Source organism: Staurois parvus, unplaced genomic scaffold (assembly GCF_062004578.1).
Source record: "Staurois parvus isolate SC_StPar_1 unplaced genomic scaffold, SC_StPar_1.0 ptg000213l, whole genome shotgun sequence".
In the NCBI taxonomy this organism is placed as follows: Eukaryota; Metazoa; Chordata; class Amphibia; order Anura; family Ranidae; genus Staurois; species Staurois parvus.
The window spans coordinates 2,314,041-2,340,680 of NW_028318009.1; the positions used below are offsets into that span (position 1 = coordinate 2,314,041).

At 44.6% G+C, this 26,640-nt stretch overlaps 1 protein-coding gene across 2 annotated transcripts in view; it reads right to left on the reverse strand.

Annotated features, from left to right (window-relative positions):
- Nucleotides 1-4,791: 4,791 nt before the first annotated feature.
- GOLPH3L (golgi phosphoprotein 3 like) overlaps nt 4,792-26,640 on the reverse strand; it is an 85,292-nt gene continuing 63,443 nt past the window's right edge. For both annotated transcript variants that reach the window (XM_089678954.1, XM_089678956.1), the window contains exons 4-5: nt 15,140-15,254; nt 4,792-11,690 (exon numbers count right to left, since the gene is read on the reverse strand). In XM_089678954.1, coding sequence (XP_089535080.1) covers nt 11,263-11,690; nt 15,140-15,254 — 543 coding nt within the window. In that variant the 3' untranslated portion in view covers nt 4,792-11,262. The remainder of the gene's footprint in view (nt 11,691-15,139; nt 15,255-26,640) is intronic.

Here is a 26,640-nt window from a genome sequence, read left to right on the forward strand (position 1 = left end):
TTAGATTATAAATCAGCACAAGCGTGTTTGCTCTGGGAGCGATGATAGTAGGTAGATCATGAAGCAGCACTCTATAGTATAGACACTTCCAGATATCAGGAACAATACTCTGCAGTGACTTTTGAGGTATGGCCAAGACTCCTTATATAACGATCCTCCTCCAAATATATAGTAATATCACTCAAAAATAAAGAAAAGGCATGATGGTGCAGCAAGTAAGAACCATTAAAACTTTTTATTGCAATTTCATCTTACTCACAAAATAAAGTGTCCACCTGACACTGGTATAGCAAGCGATCAGATACACGGAATGGACGAGCCCCGTTCACCGCGGACACCTCGCCGACAGCTCCAGGGAACGTCCTGACGTCATCCAATAGGCTCCGCCCTACGCGTTTCGTCACTCTGACGTCCTCACGGAGCGGACGTTGCCGCTCCGTGAGGACGTCAGAGTGACGAAACGCGTAGGGCGGAGCCTATTGGATGACGTCAGGACGTTCCCTGGAGCTGTCGGCGAGGTGTCCGCGGTGAACGGGGCTCGTCCATTCCGTGTATCTGATCGCTTGCTATACCAGTGTCAGGTGGACACTTTATTTTGTGAGTAAGATGAAATTGCAATAAAAAGTTTTAATGGTTCTTACTTGCTGCACCATCATGCCTTTTCTTTATTTTTGAGTGATATTACTATATATTTGGAGGAGGATTGTTATATAAGGAGTCTTGGCCATACCTCAAAAGTCACTGCAGAGTATTGTTCCTGATATCTGGAAGTGTCTATACTATAGAGTGCTGCTTCATGATCTACCTACTATCATCGCTCCCAGAGCAAACACGCTTGTGCTGATTTATAATCTAATCAGCATTGAGCTCTGGTGAGTTTATTCCATTCATTTGGTGGTGGATAAAGCACGGTGGATTTATATGTTTAAAGAAGAATTTTTGTTTGGGGTGTTGGACATATTTTTTCTATACACTTATATGCACGAAATTTATGGATTATTTTCACTGGAGATTTTTTTGTATTTAAGATGTTGGGACTTTTATACACATATTATTTGTGATGTTAATTTTGATGTTTTAGCGCATTCCAATTGCTGATTAATTGTCATTCAAAGTGTGATAGCGCTGAAAGCTGAAAATTGCCCTGGTCAGGAAGGGGGTAAAAGTGTCCGGACTGGAAGTAGTTAATGTGAAAAATGAATCCTTGCAATCACATCCCTAGACACAGAGTCTGGTAGCGGCAAGGGAGGTTTGATTAGCCTGTAGGCTTCATCGATAACAAAGTCCTTTAGGATTTTCCGTAGGGAGGAATTGCTGCAAAAAAGGGATAAGCTCCCCTGTGGTGAAAGACTCAGGAGTCCCCTGTAATTTCAGATTATTGCTTCTCGATCTCTTTCTGAGATCTGCAGTTTCAGCTTTCAGCCACTGGATGTTGGGTTTTTGCTCCTGGAACCCATCTACCATGCTATGATGTGCTTCTGCAACTTCTCTCATTTTTCTTTCCACACTGTCCACCCTTTCCTCTACTTGCTCAATATGGGACTGTAAATTGGAAAGGTTTTTTCGCAGAGCTACCGGTAAATCTTATTTAACCTCTTCCAGTCTGGCCCATGTCGATAAACGGCCGGACGGGAGCACTGCCGATGCGGGTGGATGTTATTATTATTATTATTATTATTACTACGAGTTTATATAGCGCCAAAGGGTTTGCTCAGCGCTGTACAATAGGGGGGACAATACATGGCACAGTACAACAACATGTTTATAAAAGTCTCCCCGCATCCATTGCCTGGGAGCACGCGGCACCACGATCGGTGCCCGCTGTGTCCTCCAGACACAGCAGAGCACAGATTGCTGTATGGGACCTCTGTGTGAGGTCCCAATCACGTGATCACTGATTGGCCAATCAGTGATCACGTGAACAGTAGTAAACAAGATGTCACTTCCTGACATCATTGCTTACTACTTGTGAAATCTGTGAATGATCACAGAGGTCACATGGTACAGGGCTATTCACAACAGCCTTGTACAATGTGACAAGCTGTGACCAATCACAGCTCTCGCAGTATTTCTCAATGGCTGCAGGAATGCAGCCAGAGAGGAGAACTGATTGCTTTTACACCCATAAGGCTGTAAAAGCAATCAGTGTAAAAAGAAAAGAAAAAAAAAATCATCACCCCCCACAAGTAGTACAGTTTCACTATGGTGACACTGTACTGCTAAGGTGACAGTATGTTAAAAAATATATAAAAATGTAAACATTTTTTTTTTAAATGACAATTTTTGGTTATAAACTAATTTTGGGTTTTTTTTTTTTTTTGCTAAAAAGATAGATGAATATATTTTGGCCAAGATTTATAAAGAAAGATTATTTCTTTGCAAAATTTTCTAAGAAAAACTTTTTTCTAAATTTTTGGATTTTTTCATTTATATAGCAAAAAAATAAAAATCCCAGTGGTGAATAAATGCCACCAAAATAAAGCTTTATCTGTCTCAAACAAAATGCTAAAAAAATTCATATGGGTACAGTGTTGCATGACCGCGCAATTGTCATTCAAAGTGTGATAGCGCTGAAAGCTGGAAATTGGCCTGGACAGGAAGGGGCTGAAAGTGTCCGGACTTGAAGTGGTTAGGAGAGAGAAGCATCTCCTTAATGGTATTTTCAGATGCAGGGAATTCTGGGAATGGCTGCTGTGACTCTAGACGGCGGTCAGTTTCAGTGTCCTCATTAATAGATGTTTTTTTGCTCACCGATTCTTTGGAGAGTGGGGAGGCAGCAGCAGAATTGGCAGGACGCTTTTGTGAGTTTTCATCTTGTGTGTGTGGAAGCTGCTGCAGGCTTTGGTCCAGGACTGCTCTGCAGAGGTGGTTGTGAAGAGGGAGCACACTCCATATTTGTCTGCTCTCTCCCCCCTCCTGGAGCCGCCATGTTGTTGGCTACAGGGAGGAAATCAGTGAGGCGCTTGGGTTGTGTAGACCCCACTGATCAGCGAGTAGAGGTGCTCACTGTCATCCTGCTGGTGAGGGGAGACTGTGCAGGCAGTCAGTGAGATGTTTCGTTGCGCGGCACTGCACTGAGGTTGCTGATCTCTGCTGAAGCTCCTGTTTAAGCGGCCATACTGTCCCATGGCCAGGCTCCGCCCCCTGTAAATACATTTTAAGAGTATCAAGACAAAAAGGCATTTAGGTGTCTGTGTAGAAAGCAGCCACAGCCTGTCCACAGTGAGCATGCTGCAGAGAAGTACCCTTGTACTCTGTGTGGAAGCAGTAGTCTCTCTGCAAAGGTCTGTTGATTCTGTGGAATCCCAAAAAGAAAAACATACGAGCACCAGAGGATCGCATCAAATATCCGTATAGCTCTATTCTAGATTATCAATTGAAAAAAGGTAGACAAGTAGTTTTCAATGTGTTTCTGGGGCCAAAGGATCCTCCAAGGGAAACCCCCTTCAAGGAAAGTGGACTATAGTCCATATACTGTAGGAATTCTGGCATAAAAGCCCAAGCCCTGATGAAGAAGGATGTTTTGAGCCTGAAACACGTTGGCTACTCTCGTCTAGCTTTACTCTTGACTAGGAATTGACAATTGGTATACAGACATTTCATGTGATCATCTGGTGCTTGAGTCAGGTGGCACACACCTAGTGGAATTGACTCCACAAGCGGACAAAGGCAAGCTAATGAAAACTACCATCATCTTCTACTGGATGAAAGCTAAACCTGAGTCCAGCTCCCCAACCTCTGTCCTCGTAGACTTACAGGTCCGATTCCACAGCAGGGCTGCACAACCCATGGCCTGTTCAACCCGTGGCCCTCGGAGCCCATTGATGTGCCCCTCCACCTCAAACTAACTGCAGGAGTTTTGGTGCGATTTCAGAAATTTAACCACATGATATAACAGAAGTCATGGCAAAGTGCAGCTAACCAGCAGGAAAGTCGCAGGTGCACTGTACAGCACCCACTATGTAGGCAAACTGCTGCACATCAGTGTGAGAGCAGCCTTATAGGGGGCTCAGGACAGCATGGGCTTGTTTACATTTGCAGTTTGGGGGGGGATGTTAAAACTCCATAGTTGAGAAGTGTTTTCACAACACCCAGCAATCACTGGTGTAGCACCAGGGGTTGCAATGGCAACCCCGACCCATGCTCCAGGGGGCCCATACAGCCTCCGTGTCACATTCTGTTTTACATTTGGACAGGAGGGGTGTGGGGGAGGCATATACAGGAGCCTATCCCTCTCCATTTTCCTCCTGCAACTGCTGAAAGCTGTTTTTTTCCACCCTCTCCCTCCCGCCAGCATTCAGCGGCTGCAGAAGGAAAATGTTCATTATGCTATTTAAAAAAAAATCTAAATTCTAAACCATTTCATTAAGACCCGTGACTGGTTACCAAATCACTTAAGTGGGCCTCCTTCAAAAGATGAGCACCCCTGGACTACAGTCAACAAAATTCTGACTCAATAGGAATTGTGGAATGTCTGCAGAGGGACATTTTGAACACCTTTTTTGGCTGCACACGTCCCCAACTCCCAAATGTAAACAGCGACCGAGACCGATTGGTGACAGGTCAGTCACTGTGCTAGAAGCACCGAATGAGCACACTCTCAGCAGAAATCATTGGATGCTCACATGCGGTAGCCAATCAGAAAAGCCCACCTCTGTGGCACTAAATACATGTGTGAGGTCAGAATCAAGTCAAGAATTGGCAACCTTCCAGACTGGAGTCGAGTCTTGGGAGTTGTGGTCATACTTTTCCCCCTTTAATTTTGCTAAAACTGAAAACACAAACTCAGGATTTAAAATACTATACAGACTTTTATTTGAAAGATGCTTCATTCAAAAGACTCAACAAGTGCATCACTTTGGTCCTGCACATCTCATTTATATCATCCACCATCCATTGTGTTTTGATTAAACTTTTTTTAAAGTGCATTCTTAACCTAAAGTACAGCAAAGGAAGCCATTATGAATGGGGTGTTCCAAAAGAAAATGGCGGTGATGCACGTGGCAAACAATTCGATTCCAACCTTGAACGTTCTAAGCAACATACAATAAAAACTGAAGCCTGGAATGGATTGGTTCTTCCGATTTCCATAGACTTTTCTGATACACAAGGCCAAAACGTCACTAACAAGCACATTGGATCTGTGACAAGATGGCTGCCCCCACATCGCATAGGCCACGCATACACTTTAATGAAACCCCTGTGCATTGATTGGTAATTTCAAAAATATAACAAAAAATACATATTTCAAGATATTTAATCATACAGTAATATTTAAAAAATCTAATTAAAAGAATATATAATAGCTAATGAAAATATACAGAGTTACAAATGCTATACTGGTTTGAAACGAAGGCTTCATTAGACAGAAAAGATGCTACGCTTTCCCTCTTGTATATCTAAAGACATAGAATTCCCCTTATTACTGGTGAGGATCTAGGTAGCAGTATGTCATGGATCAGGAAAACTCCAGCAACAGCTACTGGCTATAGTGACTGCTAAACCACCCACAGCGGTCACAGCTTCCTCCTGCCTAGTTAACAAATGGCCTCTTTAATAAACTGTCTGAGGAATGAACTGTTTCAGTTACCAATAGCAACAGGAATTTTTTTTTTCTTTTTCTGTGCAGTATGGGGGGAAAAAAAAGGAACAGCTTTATTGGCTACTACAGGAAGCAAAGATTGCAATACGGTCTTTGATTTCTTTAACCGTAGCATACTCATTGAGGAATGATTCCCTTGATCACTCTCTGCTAAATCAAATGCTTTAATGCTTTTACGTTTATGAGAGAACATATAGCCTGTCATTGTGAACTTTTTCCAAAAATGCCATGGTAATCCAATGGCTTCAATACTTCCTGAGTCACTGGCCTTGACCGAGATGTGCATGAGATTGGGTATTGATCCCAACCTTTGGAGGTTGTTCTGTCAGCCGAGGCATTCCTGGAGCTCCTCAGAGCAGTCTAAAAGGATGAGAGCACCACAACCTACGCTTAGGACCAGTAAAAAATTATTATTCACAACAAACAGCTGTCAGGCTGGAATTACTTCTCTGATGAAGAAGGGGGGTTATGTGAGCCACTGAAACGCATTGGAAGCTTTCTGACCATTTGTTGAGAATAATAAATGCCTACCATTACACAGAGTGGCTCCTTGCCTCTTCTTCTAGAGTCCCCCTTGCCAGTGCTCTCTGCTTCTCCTCTTCTGAGTGTACCCTCATAGCAAGCTGTGTGCTATGGGGGCAAAGACTGGGCACGCTCCTGAGTTGGGCTGTGTGATTTCTCAGAAGCACACATCATGGTTCGGCCTCACCTGACAGCAGCAGAAGCCAATGGCTCCTGCTGCTGCCTGTGGGTCCTCTGAGAGCAGAGAGAGCTGTTACAGGTGGGCACAGTGATGGATCGAGTGAGGATTCAAGCAGGTATTTTGGAGAAGGGGGGGAATTAAGCTACAGGGACATATTTTGTCTTAATGCAGGGAATTCATTCATATTTTGACTTTAGAGCCACTTTAATCTCACCTTGTGGTGCTCTCATCCTTTTCTATAGATTTTGAGTGACTGACCTAAACACGCACACACATAATGAGCATGGCTGGAATCTGAGCGTTTGCTTCAGCCCAGTGACTCAACGTATTAAAACCAGAGAGCCAGGCAACTAGCATATTCAGAAGGAGGTCTGCAGTGGCACCCTACGTATTCCTTTCAGCCTAGGATTTCTTCACAGTGGGCCTGTGCTGTATTAACCACCCCATATCTACCCCAACCCTCTTGATACATTATATACAGATGAAATACGTCCCTATTGGTTCAGTTTGATGCAGATACTTCTGTGTTTTGCAACCAAGTTGGCAAATCGTTTCATTCAATCATTTATTTTCTCTGAAATTTGTTTTTCTGTTAGTAATACTCCTGTAATAATATAAAGTTTATGACCTTGATAGTACAGATTTTGAGTTGTAATGATTACATTGCACTGTTCACAAATATAGCGTGATCATTCCATGCGATTAAGGAATTATTCAAGAATTGAAGGCACCAGTTGGAGCCATTCAATTGATAAGTGATGATTTACACAAAAAAAAAAAATTGGTAGAATTCAACCAAAATGGATCTTTTGCTTTACTGCTCTGAGCAATCTATTTTGGATTGGGATTGTCTAAAATGACCAAATGTATGATGGATTCTTCAGTTTCTTCTCAGCCTGTATTCGGATGGTGTTCTCTTTAAAACCTCCCTACACATCTCCTCTCCTAACCTTATCTACACTTGAGAGCTTTTTGCACAGATCTCTGGCCTGGAAGGTGATTATGCCAAGTCTAGGGCCCTCAACATTTCCTCTTCGCATGACCTTATCTCACTTGGGTTCACCACTTACTACCTTGGAGGTTTCCTGGCCAGTTATGACTCTTTTGTGGCAACTAAGTCCCAGTGCTAACAAAGTTGACTAAGCTCTTATCAAAACAAGACTTGCCCAAGATTGTCTTTTCAGAGTTCAGCCTATCCCACTCCCTGCCCCACCCCCTATGCATTCTACAGAGAAGGTCTCAACTTCATCTGGGGATCTGGAAAACTGAGAGTGATGCGTTATTTCTTGCATAGTCAGCATTAGGGGTTAGGTTAAAAATTAGGTTTAGAGCAACTTTTTAAAACAGAGCAACCCTTGAAATAACTTTCTGGTCTTAGGAACCCCTGCTAAGAATGAGTAGATCTACAGCTCATGATAAATTAGTGTGATGGTCAGTGGGAAGAATGCTCCTTGCATTTGTGGTCATTGGGAAGAATTACCCCCTAAAAGATGCCTAAAAAAGATCAGATCAGTGATGTCAGCAGGAGCTTATCTGATAGGCAGAAATTGCTCCTTACTCAAGGAAACTCTAGCAATCCCTGGAGGAACCCTGATTGAGAAAACCTGGTTTAGAGGTTTGAGTTGAGGTCATTTGTCTGCAAGTGACAGTAACCTTTTTGAGTGCAATGATTAAATTTTAGCCTCTGTTCACACCTGAGCGATTAGTTGTGCATTTCCAGAAGTGTGACAACACTGGACAGTAAATTTTGATTTCATTCTATGGGTCGTGTACCCGTCTGGGCAATGTTCTGTTGGTTGTTGCACCAAAGCAATGCAGGAGCCATTTATGAACAGGATCACATATTTATGGCCGTGTCAATGGGAGAACCTCAGAAAATTGCGTAATATGCAATTTCCATACATTTTCACATCAGTCTCCTAGTAATTTTGCTTTCCCTTGACCTTAAGAAAAATGATTTAAAAAAAAAAAAGCATGAAACACATGCATAAAAATGCTTCAAAATCATTTGAAGAAGCCAAAACTCAAGTGTGAATGTAGCCTTAGGCTTGATCAATTCTTTTTTTCTGTATGATAAGCGTACAACCTAATGTAACATGATAAAAGCCATTTATTTGGAAGTCTGATAGACTCCTATGCCAATATCAGGTGTACAATTTTAGAAACCAATACGAATGAACAGTAAACGGGTACCTATCCTAAGCGTACTGTTGCTACAGGCTCTCATGGCTACTAGCCGAGTGACCAAACAATGGACAATACTTAGCTGGAGTATAAGAAACTGACATTCAGGTAGAATAAGTTAGTCAATGAATCTTTCCGATTTCAGAGGATAAGCCGTATAAATCTGCAAAATGATGACTTTATTTGGTGCAGAGGAATACAGCCACAAACATGTGACGCATTTCAGCCCTTTAGACCTTATTCATGACTCATGAATAAGGCCTAATGGCCAAAACACGTTGAAATGTTCGTACCGTTAGATCGTTGTGCCAGCTTATCTCCTGGAATAAACTACGTGTGAGGCTTCAGCAACCCTTTGGTCACAGCACCAGTTCTAGAGCAACTATGGATTATTACCAGAGGAGATCGTAGCACTGCACCATTCTCTTCTTCTCCAATAAATCCTTCTGAGGTGTGACCCTGAATTTTAGCACAGATCACATGACTGGCCACCATGTTGGACTGGAGCAGTGCAATCTGTTGAATAGGATCTCTTATCTGTATATAATTTGCCAGGAGGTTTAAGATGAATATGTGAATAATGCAGCCTAGGCCTTCCATTTATAGAATCACATGCCAGAGACCTCCACATTTACATCTTTTGAAAACAAAAAGAAAATAATATCGTGTAGGAATACCTGAAAGGCAGAAGTGGATCAAAGCCAGGAGTGATAGCCCAATGAGCCTGCTTGAGCTACATAAGCTACTGGGGACATCACTAGCCATTGCAGAATGGATGATTTAATCCAAAAGTGAGCACTCCCAAATATCTTTTTGGAAAAGGTACGAAAAGCTGCGAGATGAAACCTTCCTGGGAAGTCATCCCTATCCTATGCAGGTCAACCGTCTCCTCTATCCCAAACCAGTTCAAGTTCCTGCTACAGCCACCTTTTTAAAGAATGGGTCCATTTGTGCCTCAAAGGCTAGCATGGTCCTGAATATTAACAAGAACTTTTGATTTCCAAAACAGGCCTTTGGGGTTACATCAGGCTACAATATTAGGTGGATTGTTGATTCTTCTACAACACACAATCAAGATACAGACACAGGTAAGCAGCTATTATGGCTTATTACTGCAAGTAGTTCGCCTTTAATTTGTCGGTTTCTCAAGACCAGAGACAACTATATATCGAGAACACAGGTGCAGTATAGGTGTGTGTATAATCTGGCAATAAAGTAGATGAAGTACCACAAAACATTGTTAATATAATTACAGCTGTCCGGGGATTACCAGAAAACTCTGCCGGTCTCTGCAAATACAGACAATATAGTCTTGTCCCACATTCTCACCTCTACCTTAAGGTAGGACAAACTATGTGGAAGAAAAGCCATGGTCCTTTCCTTGTGATATAAAACAAAGCAAAGGTTCTGTGAACCTAATGACAGCTTCAGGTCCCTGCTCTGGCTTATACAGCCAAGCCCGGTGGGGTCCACTGAGTGTGCTGGCTTGGTTGAGAGTCCGCCCCGACTACATGCAATGTATAGAGCCAAAAAAGAATCTCCTGAGAGTTGCACATCAGAAGAACAGTAGCAGCCTCAGTCTAACTCCTTCCTAGCCATGCTCCTGACACATTTCTCCCCACCCATGGGTCTTAGACATGGACGTCTGTGACCAACACACCAGGGGTGGGCCAAAAGGTGTCAGAGGCATGGCCAGGACAGTGTTAGCCTAAAGCTGCTTCTACTCTTCTGATGTACGAGTTTGCATGGTGGGCAGCTCTCGAGACATTCGTTTTGCCTCTATACAAAAAAAAAAAAAGGTTTTATTATGGACACAGCCTTTCCAGTAAGTATTTGCCAATCCTGGACAACGTGGATTAAAAGAAGCTTACAATGACCCTACAAGTGTGCAAACATGAATATACATCACTCACACCATAAAATATCCATCGACACTATATGACAAAAAAAAAAGGCCCGGGTAGTCAACTGGACCAAATGCAAAAATAATCTTTTTTTTCGTCAAAACTATAAACTAGCTTGAGATTTTCAAAAGGAAGATTATCATACTTTTTACCTCTTCGAAAGCTGCATTGAGATTAGTAATAAGATCAAATGAGATACCATTATTGGCCTAAAAACAAATCCTAAAACTGTTACAGAAAACATATGGACACAAAATCCACCTCCCCATTTTTGCCCACAGTAGGGCAGCTGCAGATAAGCTGGAACGATAGACGAAAAAAAAAAAGTTAACGACTGACAAGACTGAGGGTGGGTTATAGGAATCAGGCAACAACAGAAGTTTGTATTCCGTGTGTTGGCTTGGGCTTAGTCTGCAGTCCCCAAGAGCACCGTGGGTAGTTTGTCCTTTGTAATTCTAGAATAATTCAGCTTGCTCTGAGATCGACAAGTGGAATGGTCTCCCTTATATCTATCACTACAAAGCTTAGGAACACAATGAAATCGACTAAAGGGATGGATCCAGTAAAATATTGGTCAAGCCACTCTTTTCCCACCCAGACTGGTGCTTATTTGATGAAAATGCAATTGCTTCATCAACAAAGGAGCCTCAAATGTCCATCTTTCATAAAATGTGTTTCTTTTTGTTTTTTAAAGAGTGGAGGCTCAAGGTGAAGAACTAAAAAGTTGGGCCATCAAACTGGGAAATCCAAAGTTCATATTCTCGGTTTAAACACAGCACTTAAGCTCCGTTCTTCTCCGTAACCCATGGGCTGTTCTAGAGAATCATACGGTTACATTGTTTTCTGTGTCTAATCTTTGTCCACATATCTTAAGATTTGTTGAAAGCGGACAATACGGCCCAGATCATTTCGGTGGAATTGGGTTTGCTGGCTTCTACGTCAGGATCCATATCTAGGAGATCTTTCGATCTGTTCATGGCCATATCATATTTGTCATCGGGCAGGGAGGAATAGGCATTTTCCAGAACATCGGAGGCATGAGCCAGTATCAGCAATCCTAGTGTCCGTTTGTCCATGCGATGCGGGTCATTAACCCATTTTTCAAGTACACATTCTTGCAGTTTCTTCACCAGCCGCTGCTTCTCAGTGGTGTTGGTGACAGGATGGGTGGTCATGTCGAAGAGTAGAAAATTTTGCTTCTCTGTGGTTAGAATTCCTTTCTCCACCAAGCTCTTGGCAATGCGTTCTCGTACATTGCGCAGTTGAAACTGAAGCTTGAATGGATTCCAAGTTTCACCTGATATGAAGAAAGAAAAAAAAAAAGTCAGGATTTGTTTTGGGTAATTTAGTTTAAAGTGTTACTAAACCCAGGACCCCGCATTCACTATATCCGCTCTCCCCAGACCCCGCATTCACTATATCCGCTCTCCCCGGACCCTGCATTCACTATATCCGCTATCCCCGGACCCTGCATTCACTATATTAACTCTCTCCACGGACCCTGCATTCACTATATCTGGTCTCCCATAGTACACGCAACATGAAATGCAATTATTTTAGTAAATATAAACTGCTAAATACCTTTTCTCAATTGCAATTTAAAAAGCCACAGCTGTGGGACATTAACCTCTAATTGGCATTGTAACCCGTGTGTGTCACCTTGTGTGTCTGTACCAAGGCCAAACATTCCAGGGGAGGGAAACTTTTGATTTTGGCCATTTGGGTGATTTCTGTTATCATTATGATTTAAAAAGGAGCCAAACAACTATTTGATAATAAATGGCTTCATATGATCATCATCCTTCAGTAAAAGAGCATTTTTTGGCATGATCAGTCATATTTTCAATATCAAGGCCAAGATTTCACAATTTCTGCCAGGGTGTGCAAACCTTTGAACACAACTGTAGTTTTTGGGATATATTCATTTGCAAAGCACAAAGGCATTAAATAAACATGAAGGAAATGAAATATCACCATCAGTATAGAAAGGGGTTCTTTATGATAACTCTACAATACTATCATCAGCTGTAATTAATAAAATGTAGTGTGGGCTAAGGGGTCAGAAAGAAATCTCATCTCGAAAGTCTATTTTTGTTATTTTTAGCCTAAGTTCACACATATGCGTAAAAAAAAAAAAAAACTCACAGTTTTGTAGTGCGGTTCAAGCATCCAATTTTCTCTCTCTCTCAGTTTAATCCTCTACTATCCAAAAATGCCTAAGAATCGAATTGCCATGTGAATTGCCATCCCTGAATGTCACTATACTTGCATAAACTGTGAATTTGCAACGCTCAAAACTTGAACAAGACCTCTTTTTACAAACACAGTCAAATTGCTGTGCGAGTGGATCGCATGCATGTCAACCACCTCCATAGCAACACATGCTACCTGCCATGTCATGCGATTCAGTGCAATTGAAAATGCATCACAAATCACATATTTGTGAACCAGTGCTCAGCTGTAATTAGAAGCTGACGTTCCTCTATGCTTGCAGTGTCCTGTATCTTAATCTATGTTGTACTTGGCCTCCCAGAGTAATTAACAATATGACTCACCGACAAAAACTCATGAATTACCCATTGAGACAGAAGGAACGGATGACCCATCTGTCCTCTAGGCCTCCGCTCCATACCCACAAGCACAGTAATCGGCTCACAAACAGTTCACCGCTGAGCCTCTTCATAGGTGCACATCCTCAAAGTTAAAACACCTGCATGTTTTATTGATCACAACACAGAATGAAAGATCGCATCCCTGCAGTCACCTTTTGGCCAACCATGGCCTTAGTCATAGCAAACATGACTGATGGTCAGGACTGACCAAACCACACAAGCAAGGATGCAAACTTTCATTCTGCTGTTTGATCAATAAAACGTTTGCACTGGAAGCTTATGACATGCTGGTGTTTGGACTTCCATGCCCAGTTCTCATTTTCTGCCCATGTCTCATCTCTCACCATATGCATCTTTTGCCTTGCTCCAGTAAGGGACGTGCTGCACACTTGTTGTGCTCTACACGTCTATTACAATGTGCCATACAGCCAGTCCAGGTCCACAGCAGAAGCACTTCCAGTACAATTCTCCTTTTGTGAATTACCTATGGCGGAGTCTGGCATGCACTATACGATCTTCAAGTAGACCTTATAGATTAAAGTGGACTTTCTTGTTTTTCTTGTGTTTATTTTGTATGCACAATAAGCACATTGGTGGGTTTTTTGTAGTTGTTGAAGTGCAGCACCTTTTGTTCTATTGATATTGTGTGCTAAAGTAGACATCGCTTGCAGCACTTTCTTTCACAAAAATTGTGTTATACCATTACTGTGGTTTCTTACTTTACATCTTAAATATCTATGACTGTCCCCTTATGACTAGAATTCTGATTGAGACTTTTTTTTTTTAACAAATTTCTAATGTATCCTAGTCCTGTGACCTTTTGAGCCACCTCAACCTCAAACCTCCATCAGGCTTACGTTATTTATTTCAGGTACTTATATAGCGCCATCCGTTTACGCAGCGCTTTACATAGATATTGTACATTCACATCAGTCCCTAACCCTCAAGGGGCGTACAATCTAAGGTCCCTAACCCTCAAGGGGCGTACAATCTAAGGTCTTTGGAGTGTTGGAGGAAACCGGAGTACCCGGAGGAAACCCACGCAGGCACAAGGAGAACATGCAAACTCCAGGCAGGTGGTGCCGTGGTTGGGAATCGAACCTAACGTGTATAACAATTTAAGCAGACCACTCCCATATAACTGGCACACAGTACAGTATTTCCTTAGAAGAGGTCAGAATCTACCAACCATCATAACATACTTTAGAAACACTGACTTCTTTGCTCACTGTTCATTTCCACTGATTGCTTTACAAACAGCACTGCTCATGGGGCAGGTGTAGTTTATAGCCTTGCTGAGGCCCTAAGCCATGTTCCCCAGCTGATGAACCAAAAAGTCAGTGAAATTGGAAGTGACATTACGAGCCTCAGCCAATCAGGGAGCCATCGGAAGTGACATAAGCGGAACTGCATCCCTGTATCCGTTCCTTCCTTCACTAAGATGGTACCAACCAAAAGTGTATCACTGGAAGTGACCATAAATGCAACAAACGACGTTAAAGGAAGCCCCTGGCTCCATCTTGGGAACCCCAGGTCAGGTAAGGGGGCAGAGCCTGTAGGAAGGTGAGGAGGCATGCAAAAGAAAAAAAAAAAAAAAAAACTATACAGAATGCACAGCACAAACCGGTAACAGAGGTCACCTAATCGCTGTTTTGTATGCCTGGGGGGCCATGAAGGGGAGATGCCTCAAGTGACCTACAGCTGGGGATATTTGCTTACCCCCCCCATCCTTGGGAGTGAAACCTCAGGCTGAAAGAGACCAAGATGGACCATGAAAGTCTTGTCAGCCCCTTCCTCCACTGCCTAGCCTCCCGTGAAGCCTCAGAAGGCAGCCAGACCGGGAGGCCCTTACAACCAGCAGAGTGACCTGGTTACAAAATGACAAAAAAAATGTGCTGCTCCTGTTGGTCTGAAGAAAACACAAGAACTGAGGAGCAGGAAACGTTTTTTAATGGTGGACTGTGTTTCCTGTTTTAGGTGGGAGAAGCCCTCTCAGATGCTGCCCCGGAAGACAACTCAGTCTAGCCATGTTTAGAATTCTATGCCACAATATGCTAATAGTTTACAATGCTGTAGATTTCTCATTAGATCATACAAGAAGCAGCGGCCCCTGAAGATAGTAATCAAACCTTACCAGTGAGTAATTCTATCCAGCTCTGGACAGTTTCTGCAGGATCTGTGGCTTTAATGTGCTTCAGAGTCTCATCCAATAGAACATCACCTGTTGGGGCATCAGACTTCAAAAGAACCTGTGAAGGACAGGAATACGTACAAGAGGTGAAACCCAAACCAATCATCATTATACACTGTATATATTTAAATGACCTATAAACATAAAGACTTGACTATATACTGACTGTAACTGATGTTACAAAACACATAAAACACCTCATATCATTGCACAGAGCAGGTAAGTATAAACCTCTATTATTTTAACAAAAAAAAAAAGAAAAATGCTTTAGTGTCAATAATTTGTTTTGGGAAACCATGCATTATAAACTATATTTCCTTTTCTTTTCTTCTTGGTGGAAAGTCCATGGGCTATGCCAGATCTGAGTGAAAAGAACCTACAAGGCCAGACCTGAGTGAAAAGAACCTACAAGGCCAGTTCTGAGTGAAAAGAACCTACAAGGCCAGTTCTGAGTGAAAAGAACCTACAAGGCCAGAGGAGTTCACTCAACAGTCTTTATACAAAACCAGTCATGGCTGCAAGTCTGAAAATGGAAGTGCGGGATACAAAAAAACCAAAAAAAACCAACTATCTATACTCACCTAGATGGGTTGCAGCATTGATCTGAGCTGCAGCTGTCCCCCGCCAGCTTTGAGACCAAGAACAGAGCAATCACATGACCACTGATCACTCACGGTTCTTGGTCTTTAGTGAGCAGAAAGCAGTGACTTTTGGTCTCCGCTTCTCTGCTCTGCCCCTCCAGTGCTCACTGGAGAACTGGACTGTGGAGGAGGTGGGAGCAACTGGCTCAGGCTCTCAGCAATGTGTCTATAGGCTGAGCCAGCTGCCAATCAGTTATCTTGGCAGATCTCAACATTATTGTCGAGATCCCTGCAGAGCCTGGACGAGCTCCGTGACATTAGCTGATAGGGGGCTTTAACCCCCTTTTGGCTGAACATGGGTAACAGGAGTAAGGAACTAAGTGCCCTCCTGTGATCCCCAGGAGAAGTATGGCCAAATGAGCTCTTCAGCTTAAGAGTTAGGGGTCACCTTAAAGTGAACTGGACTTTGCCTATATAGAGCAGAGCAGCTGGTTTGCTTTAAAGGATAAGGTCACCTTTAGTAACATATTATACCTGTATTCCAGGTGTTACTGTGCACCTCACCTCGTGCTCTCTGATCCCCGTGTCAGCGGGCAGGGGATCCTCTCCCCACACTTGCTGTCACAATTTAAAAACAGTCCAGTTGTACGGGGCTCCGCCCACACAGCCACATTATTCATTCACACAGGTATGTGAATGAATGAACTACAAGTCCTGTCTGTCACCGTAGCAGACGGCTTGTAGTTTTCAACGTACTATGAGCACCCTCGTGATTCATTACTCTTCCTGCACTTCAGTGTCTGTCTGCCCGTACCTCTGTTGCCCAACATTCTAGATGAAGAGTCAGGCAAAGCCAGTAAAGATAAACAAGTGAGCAAATATACAACTTCTGTAAACTAGAACAGCCTTGGATTATATATTTAGATTCCTCCACACGTTTAACCACAGCATGTTTTGTTCAAACATTGGGAGCTCCTCCCATTCCCCAATATACAGATGACCAGTAGATCCCTTCACTTCCTTTACTGCAGACTCAACAGTAAATGAGAAGATATCTATCTAATATGAGCAAATCGCCGCATTAGATAGACAGGATGCAGTCAATGGTGAACCAATTTTCCACCTGGCTCAGTCAAGCTGACTTTTGTTGGGCCCGGTGGTGCCTGCAGGGGCCCTCTGGATTCAAATTTTGGCTGATTCATAGGAAACGTAAGCTGCTGTGACTTGTAAGTCGCTGATCACTGTCACCTTCACACACAGCAAAGACCAGCTGCTGAGGCCTTTAAATTGTAATGCAAACAACTGTAAATGCTAGAACTTACGTCAATGTGATCCACCCTAACATTATATGAGAGCCAGCTGAGGCTGTAGAGGACAGAGATCAGAGCAGCATATTTACTGTGGATCACCAATTCTGAATGCACCACGCCTCCAGCTGTTCCTGTTCCGTCACTGACATTCTACACCACAGCTAAGAAACATGCAGCTCCCCAGCTATGGTGAAATAACTAGTCACAGCCAGGATGGAATGTCTTAAAGTGAAGCTACACCCATCATTTTCTTTTTTTTCTTGTTTTGGACTGCATGCGATTCCCAGCAAGGTTTTTTACTGTACAGCAGAAGTCCTCAACCCAGATTCCATGGATGCTTAGGGTTCCTCCAGAGGTTGCCAGGGGTTCCTTGAGCAATATCTGCCTCTCAGACAAGTTCCTACTGACATCATTGATATTTTTAGCTATCTATATGGGAGTAATCCTTCCCACTGGCCGCCGGTATAAGGTGTATCCTTCCCACTGGCCGCCGGTATAAGGTGTATCCTTCCCACTGGCCGCCGGTATAAGGAGTATCCTTCCCACTGGCCGCCGGTATAAGGAGTATCCTTCCCACTGGCCGCCGGTATAAGGTGTATCCTTCCCACTGGCCGCCGGTATAAGGTGTATCCTTCCCACTGGCCGCCGGTATAAGGTGTATCCTTCCCACTGGCCGCCGGTATAAGGAGTATCCTTCCCACTGGCCGCCGGTATAAGGTGTATCCTTCCCACTGGCCGCCGGTATAAGGAGTATCCTTCCCACTGGCCGCCGGTATAAGGAGTATCCTTCCCACTGGCCGCCGGTATAAGGAGTATCCTTCCCACTGGCCGCCGGTATAAGGAGTATCCTTCCCACTGGCCGCCGGTATAAGGAGTATCCTTCCCACTGGCCGCCGGTATAAGGAGTATCCTTCCCACTGGCCGCCGGTATAAGGAGTATCCTTCCCACTGGCCGCCGGTATAAGGAGTATCCTTCCCACTGGCCGCCGGTATAAGGTGTATCCTTCCCACTGGCCGCCGGTATAAGGTGTATCCTTCCCACTGGCCGCCGGTATAAGGTGTATCCTTCCCACTGGCCGCCGGTATAAGGTGTATCCTTCCCACTGGCCGCCGGTATAAGAAGTATCCATCCCAATGACCGCCGGTATAAGGTGTATCCTTCCCACTGGCCGCCGGTATAAGAAGTATCCATCCCAATGACCGCCGGTATAAGGTGTATCCTTCCCACTGGCCGCCGGTATAAGGTGTATCCTTCCCAATGACCACCAGTATAAGGAGTATCCTTCCCACTGGCCACCAGTATAAGGAGTATCCTTTCCCACTGGCCACCAGTATAAGGTGTATCCTTCCTCCCACTGACCACCAGTATAAGGAGTATCCTTTCCCACTGAACACTAGTATGAGGAGTATCCTTCCCACTGACCATTAGTATAAGGAGTATCCTTCCCAATGACCATCACACTGATGTATAAGGAGTTGTAGATACAGTCATTTTCAGCAGGGCTTCCCTGAGATCAGAAAGATATTTCAAGGGTTGCTCTGTGTTTCAAGGTTGCTGTACACCATACATGGGGATCCATCTTCCTCCACCTCTTATCCCAATGTGCCAGCTTGGACCCCCTGTGATCTGGGTGGCACAGTAGCTTAGTGGTTAGCACGTCTGCCTTGCAGTAAATGGGTCAAGGGTTCGATTCCCGACCATGGCGCCTCCTGCATGGAGTTTGCATGTTCTCCCTGTGCTTGCGTGGGTTTCCTCCGGGTGCTCCGGTTTCCTCCCACACTCCAAAGACATGCTGGTAGGTTAAATGGATCCTGTCTAAATTGGCCCTAGCATGTGTATGTATGAATGTGAGTTAGGGACCTTAGATTGTACGCCCCTTGAGGGTTAGGGACTTTAGATTGTACGCCCCTTGAGGGTTAGGGACCTTAGATTGTACGCCCCTTGAGGGTTAGGGACCTTAGACTGTACGCCCCTTGAGGGTTAGGGACCTTAGACTGTACGCCCCTTGAGGGTTAGGGACCTTAGACTGTACGCCCCTTGAGGGTTAGGGACCTTAGATTGTACACCCCTTGAGGGTTAGGGACCTTAGATTGTACACCCCTTGAGGGTTAGGGGCTGATGTGAATGTTCAATATATATGTATGTGTAAAGCGCTGCGTACATTGACAGCGCTATATAAGTTCCTGAAATAAATAAATAAATCTTCCCTTTACAGTACCCCTTCTAGAATGCATTCTCCATAGACTCTGGTGGGGAAAGCCAAAAGAAGGCCAATGACACCAGAATGGTGAGGTGTTATGCTATAAAGCTGAACTTTGATTAAACAGCCAAATACATATAGACATTTTTGCCGGTGGAGCAGCCCCTTATATGTGTTTTTTTAGGTACATCCGGTCTTGAGATTTACACAGCGATATACAAAGAAAAAGTAAGGTATGTGAATACCACATTCTCTTTTACAAATTACAAAATAAAAGTGGTGAACTCTGTCCATCCACAGCTTACTGGCTGGACAATGAAGGAGCAGCAGCAGACTGATGGGGTCATCCCTCTTTTCACTCTGCTCTCTCTTCCTGTCAGCATCCACTAACGTGGATCAGATGCTATCTTAAAGCGGAGCTATAATCTTTAAAAGTCAACAGCTACAGATTTTGTAGCTGCTGACATTTCATTTTTACACAGAAGAACAGCCACTCGCCTGTCCCAGGATCCAGGGCTTGGCCCAGCGGTTTTCAATTTGTGATCTCTCTCCCTGGAGCCGGCATCTTTACTATGGGCACCCGGCTGTGACAGCTTGCGGCTTCACAGCCGAGTGCCCACTGTACATGCGCAAGCGGCGCTGCACACTGAAAATGGTCCCACAGGCGTCTGGAACCTGTCACGTGTCCCAGAAGACTGCAGGTGGGGGGAGAGAACTTCCCCTTCCGATCGCCGTGGAAGTGGGAGCGGGTACCCCCCTCCTCCCCAAAAGCTCCATTTCACAAACAGGAGCGGAGGCCTTAAAGCAAAACGTCCCCTTTTGGGTGGAGCTCCGCTTTAACCACTTGCCCTCCAGAGGATTTACCCCCCTTCCTGACCAGGCCATTTTTTCCGTTACGGCGCTGCGTTAATTCAACTGACAATTGCGCAGTTATGCAACACTGTACCCAAATAAAATTTGCGGCTTTTTTCCCCCACAAATAGAGCTTTCTTTCGGTGGTATTTGATCGCCTCTGTGGTTTTTATTTTTTGTGCTACAAAAAAAAGACAATTTTGAGAAAACAACAACATTTTTGATTTTTTGCTATTAAACATGTCCAGTAAAAAAAATAAAAAATTAAATTTCATCATATATTTTTTTCATCAAAAATGTATCCTGCTCCATGTCTTTGCTAAAAAGAAAAATCCCATCAGGTGTAAATTAATTGGTTTACGTAAAAGTTGTAGCGTTTACAAATGGCGGTATACATACTGGGATTTTTTTTTTTTTTTTACTAGTCATGGCGGCGCTCAGTGACTTATAGTGGGACTGCGGAGCACATTCTGACCCTGGGGGGAACTGACTTGGTGTCACTGGGGATCAGTGACACCAATACAGTGACCAATGCTAATAAAAAGCACTGACACTGTGCTAATGGCACTGGGCAGGAAGAAGTTAACGTGGGACGATCAAAGGGTTAACTGTGTGCTGTTTTACTGTGTGCTGTGTTTGTGCTTCACTGTAAGCACACTGCTTTGTATGGCTGTGCTATGCAGAGCCTTACAAAGCAGCGTGCAGGAGCTGACGGGAGAGAACTGTATTGTTTACAAACCGTTCTCCCCCCACCCCCATCGGAGATGCAAGGCAATCACCAACCGGGACCCAGTGACTGACAACCAAGGCCGCAAATGGTGGCGCGTGCCCCTTACCTGGAACTGCTTCTGCTATAGGGTGGACAGGAAGCGGTTAGAGTAGAGGTCCAGGACAATCTCATCTTAAACCAGCTCCTACCCCTATTCTAAGCCCTATACTAACTACACCGTAGAGGAAAGATGTGTATGCTTGCCCATTCTCTGGGTCAGTGACGTGATCAGGTCCTAGCGCCGGCTGCAGATTGGGAAAGGACAGATGAGAACAGATGCCCCATGAGAAGTCTATGGGAGACATCACTGTGTAGACACTGCAGCCATTGTTGGCCATCTCGCCTCTTCACTGAAGCCGGTCACTTGGGTGATCATGTGACCGGACCAGTGCACCCTGAGAATAGGCAAGTATACACATCTTTCCTCTACAGGGCAGTTAGTATAGGGCTTAGAATGGGGGTGGGAGCTGGTTTAGATAGGATTTGACTGGACTTTTACTTTTAGGAGGATCTGGCATATATTGATCGTACAGTGGTGCCCTGTCTGGAATGTGAGGATTAGAAGTAAAAAAAAAGAAAGAAAAAAAAAACACATTGTTTAGTTTAGTAAATGAACTTACCTGTAATTAAGTATGTCCATGTCTTGCAGGCAACTGGATCCTGTAGAAATCTTGTGCAGGGAAGCCCTGTCCTCTTCCTGTCTCTGAACTTCAAGTACTGATGGGGTTAGGAGCCTCAGGTCTCCTGTGAACCTGTTCTTAAAAAAGATCTTGATGAGGTCCCGCCCCTGCTTCCTCCATTGAGAAACATTCTCTCATTGCTTACACTGCTTGTAACAGGATCTATGAATGAGGGAGAGTCTACAGAGTCACATGAATCTCTCCCGCATACATTGTACAAGCAGAGAAAGTAGGTTTCTCAGTGGAGGAAGAGGGGCCGGGTCCTCATTAGGAACTTTTTCACAGCAGTTTCAGGGAAGCTATTTAACCCCCGCAGTACCAAAAGATCAGACGCAGGAAGAGGACCAGGCACCCTGCACGGAAGATTTGTGCAGGATTCCTGCTGCCTGCACAATGTGGACACACTTCATTACAGGCAAGGTAGCTCACTTAAGATATAGAGATTTTTTTTTCAATTTTAGCAGAGAGGGACACAAAACACCAGTAGCAATAAAACCACCTATTTTTTTTAAAAGAGAAGTATGGACAAAGCTCTTTTGGCCACAGTTCTCATGTGGGTCACAGGAATGCACTTACATTGTCTCTCCTGTGACCAGAATCACCCGACAGTGTGCTAAAGTCTGTTGCCATCACAAAGCTGCTCTAGACTCTGGAGGCATCCCGTCAATAATGTTGGGATCCAGCCAGATGCCTGACCAGCAGCTGGCTCAGCCTCTCTCCCGCCCCCTCTCCTGTCCAGTGCTCCAATGAGTGCTCGTGGGGCAAAGCAGAGAGCAGGGCCTGACAGTCGCCACTCTCTGCACAAAGGAGACCTGAGCAATCAGCGGTCACATGATCACTCAGTTCTCGGGCTTAGAGCCTCCGGGGAACAGCTGCAGAATCAGACTGATGCTGTAGTAGGTAGGCGGGTATGTAGCTTTTTTTCAAGGGTTCCTGTACTTATCCTTTAAAACAGTGGATAAAGGTGTAGAGCGGCTTTCTGTGTTGGTGAGACCTTGTGAGTCAGATGTGAGAGGTTGGCACAGGACCCTACACTCTAGCCAAAACTGAAAAAAATAAATGATTGGATTGGAATTGGGATGTAAAGTGATCCTGAAGTGGTTTTAAAAAACTATTATGTGCTACTGGTACCACATAGCAGATATCTGGTATATAAATAACCAGCTTCCCTGATCCAGAGCCTGGCTCTGCCCCTTCCCCCATTCCATGAACCCATCATCTGGGAATACAGGCACTTCCACGCCTGTCAGAGTTCGGTGTCCAACAGATGCTATGTTGTCTAAGCCTAGATGATGGCAGATCTTTGGTCCTGGAAACGCACTGACTGCCTCTCGTACCTGTGTTATTAATAAAGAACTTTTGGACTCTTGTGCCCTTTCCAACTAACTTACACAAGGATTTCTCAATATGAGTGACCCGTTTGACTTCGGGGGTCAAACGTTTTTGTGAAGGGTACCTGAATTGAAGCAAATAAGCTGAATGAATGAGTCCAGCGCATCACCTACACCAGGGGTCTCCAAACTATGGCTCTCCAGCTGTTGAAGTACTACAAGTCCCATCATGCCTCTGCCTCTGGGTGTCTTGCCTGTGGATGTCAGAATCTTGCTAGGCCTTATTGGACTTGCAGTTCCTCAACACCTGGAGGGCCGTAGTTTGGACACCCCTGACTTACACCATCCCTTTTTTTAACCACTTCCCATCCAGCCCTTGAATCCCCTTAACTAGGCAATTATGCCTGTGGGGCGGGGGAAGGTCCTCCCAATCATGTTTGGCTGTCACAGTGGTCACATGATTGGGAGATGGCCCCGCTAGCTCTCAATCATTAGTAGAGACCGGGAGCTGTCTTGTTACTGTGTGGGAGCATGCAGCGAGCGCACTGTCAACACAGAATCACCACCATCCATGGACGCGTATGTGTGGTGTATGGGCATTAAAGCCCACCTTCTTTGCCACTGCAAACTTGCTGTACATTGGCGGCAAAAGGTTAAAATAAACGGATCGGATGTGTTTACTTGGTGTAGTACAATTCTGCTACCACACATTGAGAAGACTGCTTAGAATAAAATGATTATATAGTTACATAATTAGTCTGGCTGAAAAAAAAGACAAAAGTCCATCCAGTTCAACCATTAAAAAAAAGAAAAAAAAAAAGTTATAATCCTACATCCACAGTTGATCCAGAGGAAGGCAAAAAAACCCAGCAAAGCATGATTCAATTTGCTCCTGCAGGGAAAAAAAATCTTTCCTGATCCCCCGAGAGGCAATCGGATCAATGGACCATGGATTACGTAGTAAAAAAACAGGAAAAAAATAACAGGCTGGTAGGTGTCTGATCCTTCCTGGTCTCTGCTCCCTCACCACCTGGATCGGTACTTTCTACAAGTGACACCCTGCCCTGAACTAAACAACCAGCAGTGACCCCCCAGAGCCCCACGTGAAAGTTCTAGGGCATTCGCGATTGGCTACTCAGGAACAGGGTAGCCAGAAAGATGGGAGGGTGTTACAAGTACCTAAAATATCTAAGTGCAGAGTTCTTCAATGGGACTCAAACAGGCGACTGGGGTGAGAAGTAGGAGTCACTGTAAGCAGGCCCCATTAGAACATAAAAGGTCTATAGTTCCCTTTTAACATAATAAAAGGTTAAAGTAACAATAATAAGATTTAATTCCACAAGAGCAGCCTGTCCAGAGCTCAAGGTTTGCTGGGAATGAGCCGGAACAGTGTGTTCAGACATCCCGTAATAAAAGAGAAAGGAATAAAAGGAGCGGCTGATTAAATGGAGGGATTATGTGCTGGTCTGCAGGAATGCGATGCCATGTCCGACTACCCAGACTACCAGCCAGCAATTATATATACAGAGGAACACAAGCTTACTGAAGGTCTATCACAGCCCCCCGAACCGTGAACAGAAAATAAATACTGCCTGCTTCATATGTAAAACCTCATAGGATTTGCGTGACGTCGCTGTACTTGCAGGGGTTTCCTCCAGGTACACTGATCGAATTTTGGCCAGTCCACCAGAAGCCCTCCAAAAACGCAATCAGTGGGTGGCCTCATTGGTCACCTCCCGCTCAACATCCCTCAATTGAAAAATTGAAGAAGCCAGGGGGAACAGTTGCAGACAGCCATGAACAGGGTCACCCTGTTGAGAATTTGTATAGGTTTCCCGTCTGTACCCATCACAGAAATATGATTTGAGCAGTGTATGGCCCTAATTACCCGAGGCCTTAGGAATATGACACTCGATTCCCCCCCAACATGTGAGGCTTTACTACTATAACGTGTTCTGTCGGCAGCATACAGGAGAGGCAGACCACTTCTCTCACACACAGCTACACAGTCCAGATCTCCAGCAATTCGACTTCCCTCTACAGTGTTCCAATCAACAAACGCTGACCAGGGAGCCTGAGCTTTGCCGATAGGAGCAATGTGCTGTGTTGGTCTGCTGGAGATCCAGACCACTAGGCTTTGTGTGAGAGCAGCGGTCCGGCTCTCTGGGGTGCTGCCCACACTGGGAGTTATTACCGTAGTAAACACACATCCAATGCAAAAAACTAGAAAAAGAAAAGGAGTACCATATTCTATACTTGTTATGCAGTCTGACTGTAAAACAAGATGAAGCTTCGGAGATTTACCTACATACAGTTATAATGCAGTATTCTATTACAGTGGTCCTTTACCTCTTCTATAACTAGAGACCTCCCTCCTACACGGCGCACTCTATGCATCTGTTACACACAATCACCATCCACTCTGATCCCAGGTTATTTCATATATTTATACGTTTAACTTCAATGTGTTTTAAAGAAAAAAACTAAAAACTCAGTCAACATTATTTGTAATCCTTCTACTTATTATATTCCCTTGTTTTAACCTTTTTTCTTTTTTTTTTTTTTACATGTCTTCAGTTGCTTCCTGGTTTCTGGCCTAGGCCAAAATGATGTAAGTTATCTCAGGAGTCCTCATTGCATTTTTTTTTCCTTTCATCTGGAGGAGGGGCTCTCTCAGTTAAGCACACCCTCCTGCCTAAATGTTTAGTGGGGATGGGGGCCAGAGTAATTTTCACAACAAAATAAAGAATGGAGACTTGTGCCCCACCATTGGTGCCATTGGGGCGAATTCTGCCCCATTGCTGGTGCCATTGGGGGGAGTTGTGCCCCACTGCTGGTGCCATTGGGGGGGGAGAACCGTGCCCAATTGCTGGTGCCATTGGGGGGGGGGGGGAACCGTGCCCCATTGCTGGTGCCACTGGGGGGAGAACCGTGCCCCATTGCTGGTGCCACTGGGGGGAGAACCATGCCCCATTGCTGGAACCATTGGGGGAACCGTGCCCCATTGCTGGTGCCACTGGGGGGAACCGTGCTCCATTGCTGGTGCCACTGGGGAGAACCGTGCCCCATTGCTGGTGCCACTGGGGAGAACCGTGCCCCATTGTTGGTGCCACTGGGGAGATCCGTGCCCCTTTGTTGATGCCATTGGGGAGATTTGTGCCCCATTACTGGAGCCATTGGGGAGAACCGTGCCCCATTACTGGTGCCACTGGGGATAACCGTGCCCCAGTGCTGGTGCAATTGGGGGGGGGGGAATTGTGCCCCACTACTACTGTTCTTGGGGGGAACTGTGCCCCATTGCTGTTGCCATTTGGGGGAACTGTGCCCCACTGCGAGTGTCCTTGGGGGGAATTGTGCCCCACTGCGAGTGTCCTTGGGGGGAATTGTGCCCCACTGCGAGTGTCCTTGGGGGGAATTGTGCCCCACTGCGAGTGTCCTTGGGGGGAATTGTGCCCCAGTGCTGGTGCCATTGGGGGGGAATTGTGCCCCATTATTGGTGTTAGTGGAAGGACATATGTCCAATTATTGGTGTCAGTGGATGGAACCACTATGACAACGGTTATTCAGTTGGATAATTGCCATAGTCTCCTTTTATCTTTCAGAATTTTACTCAAATATTCCTCTACATCTATTCAAAGGGATCACAACTATTAAAGCTTTGCATGTGTAATAACTAGTATGAAAAAAAAAAAACACTTTTTTTGTGCATAAATCCAGTAA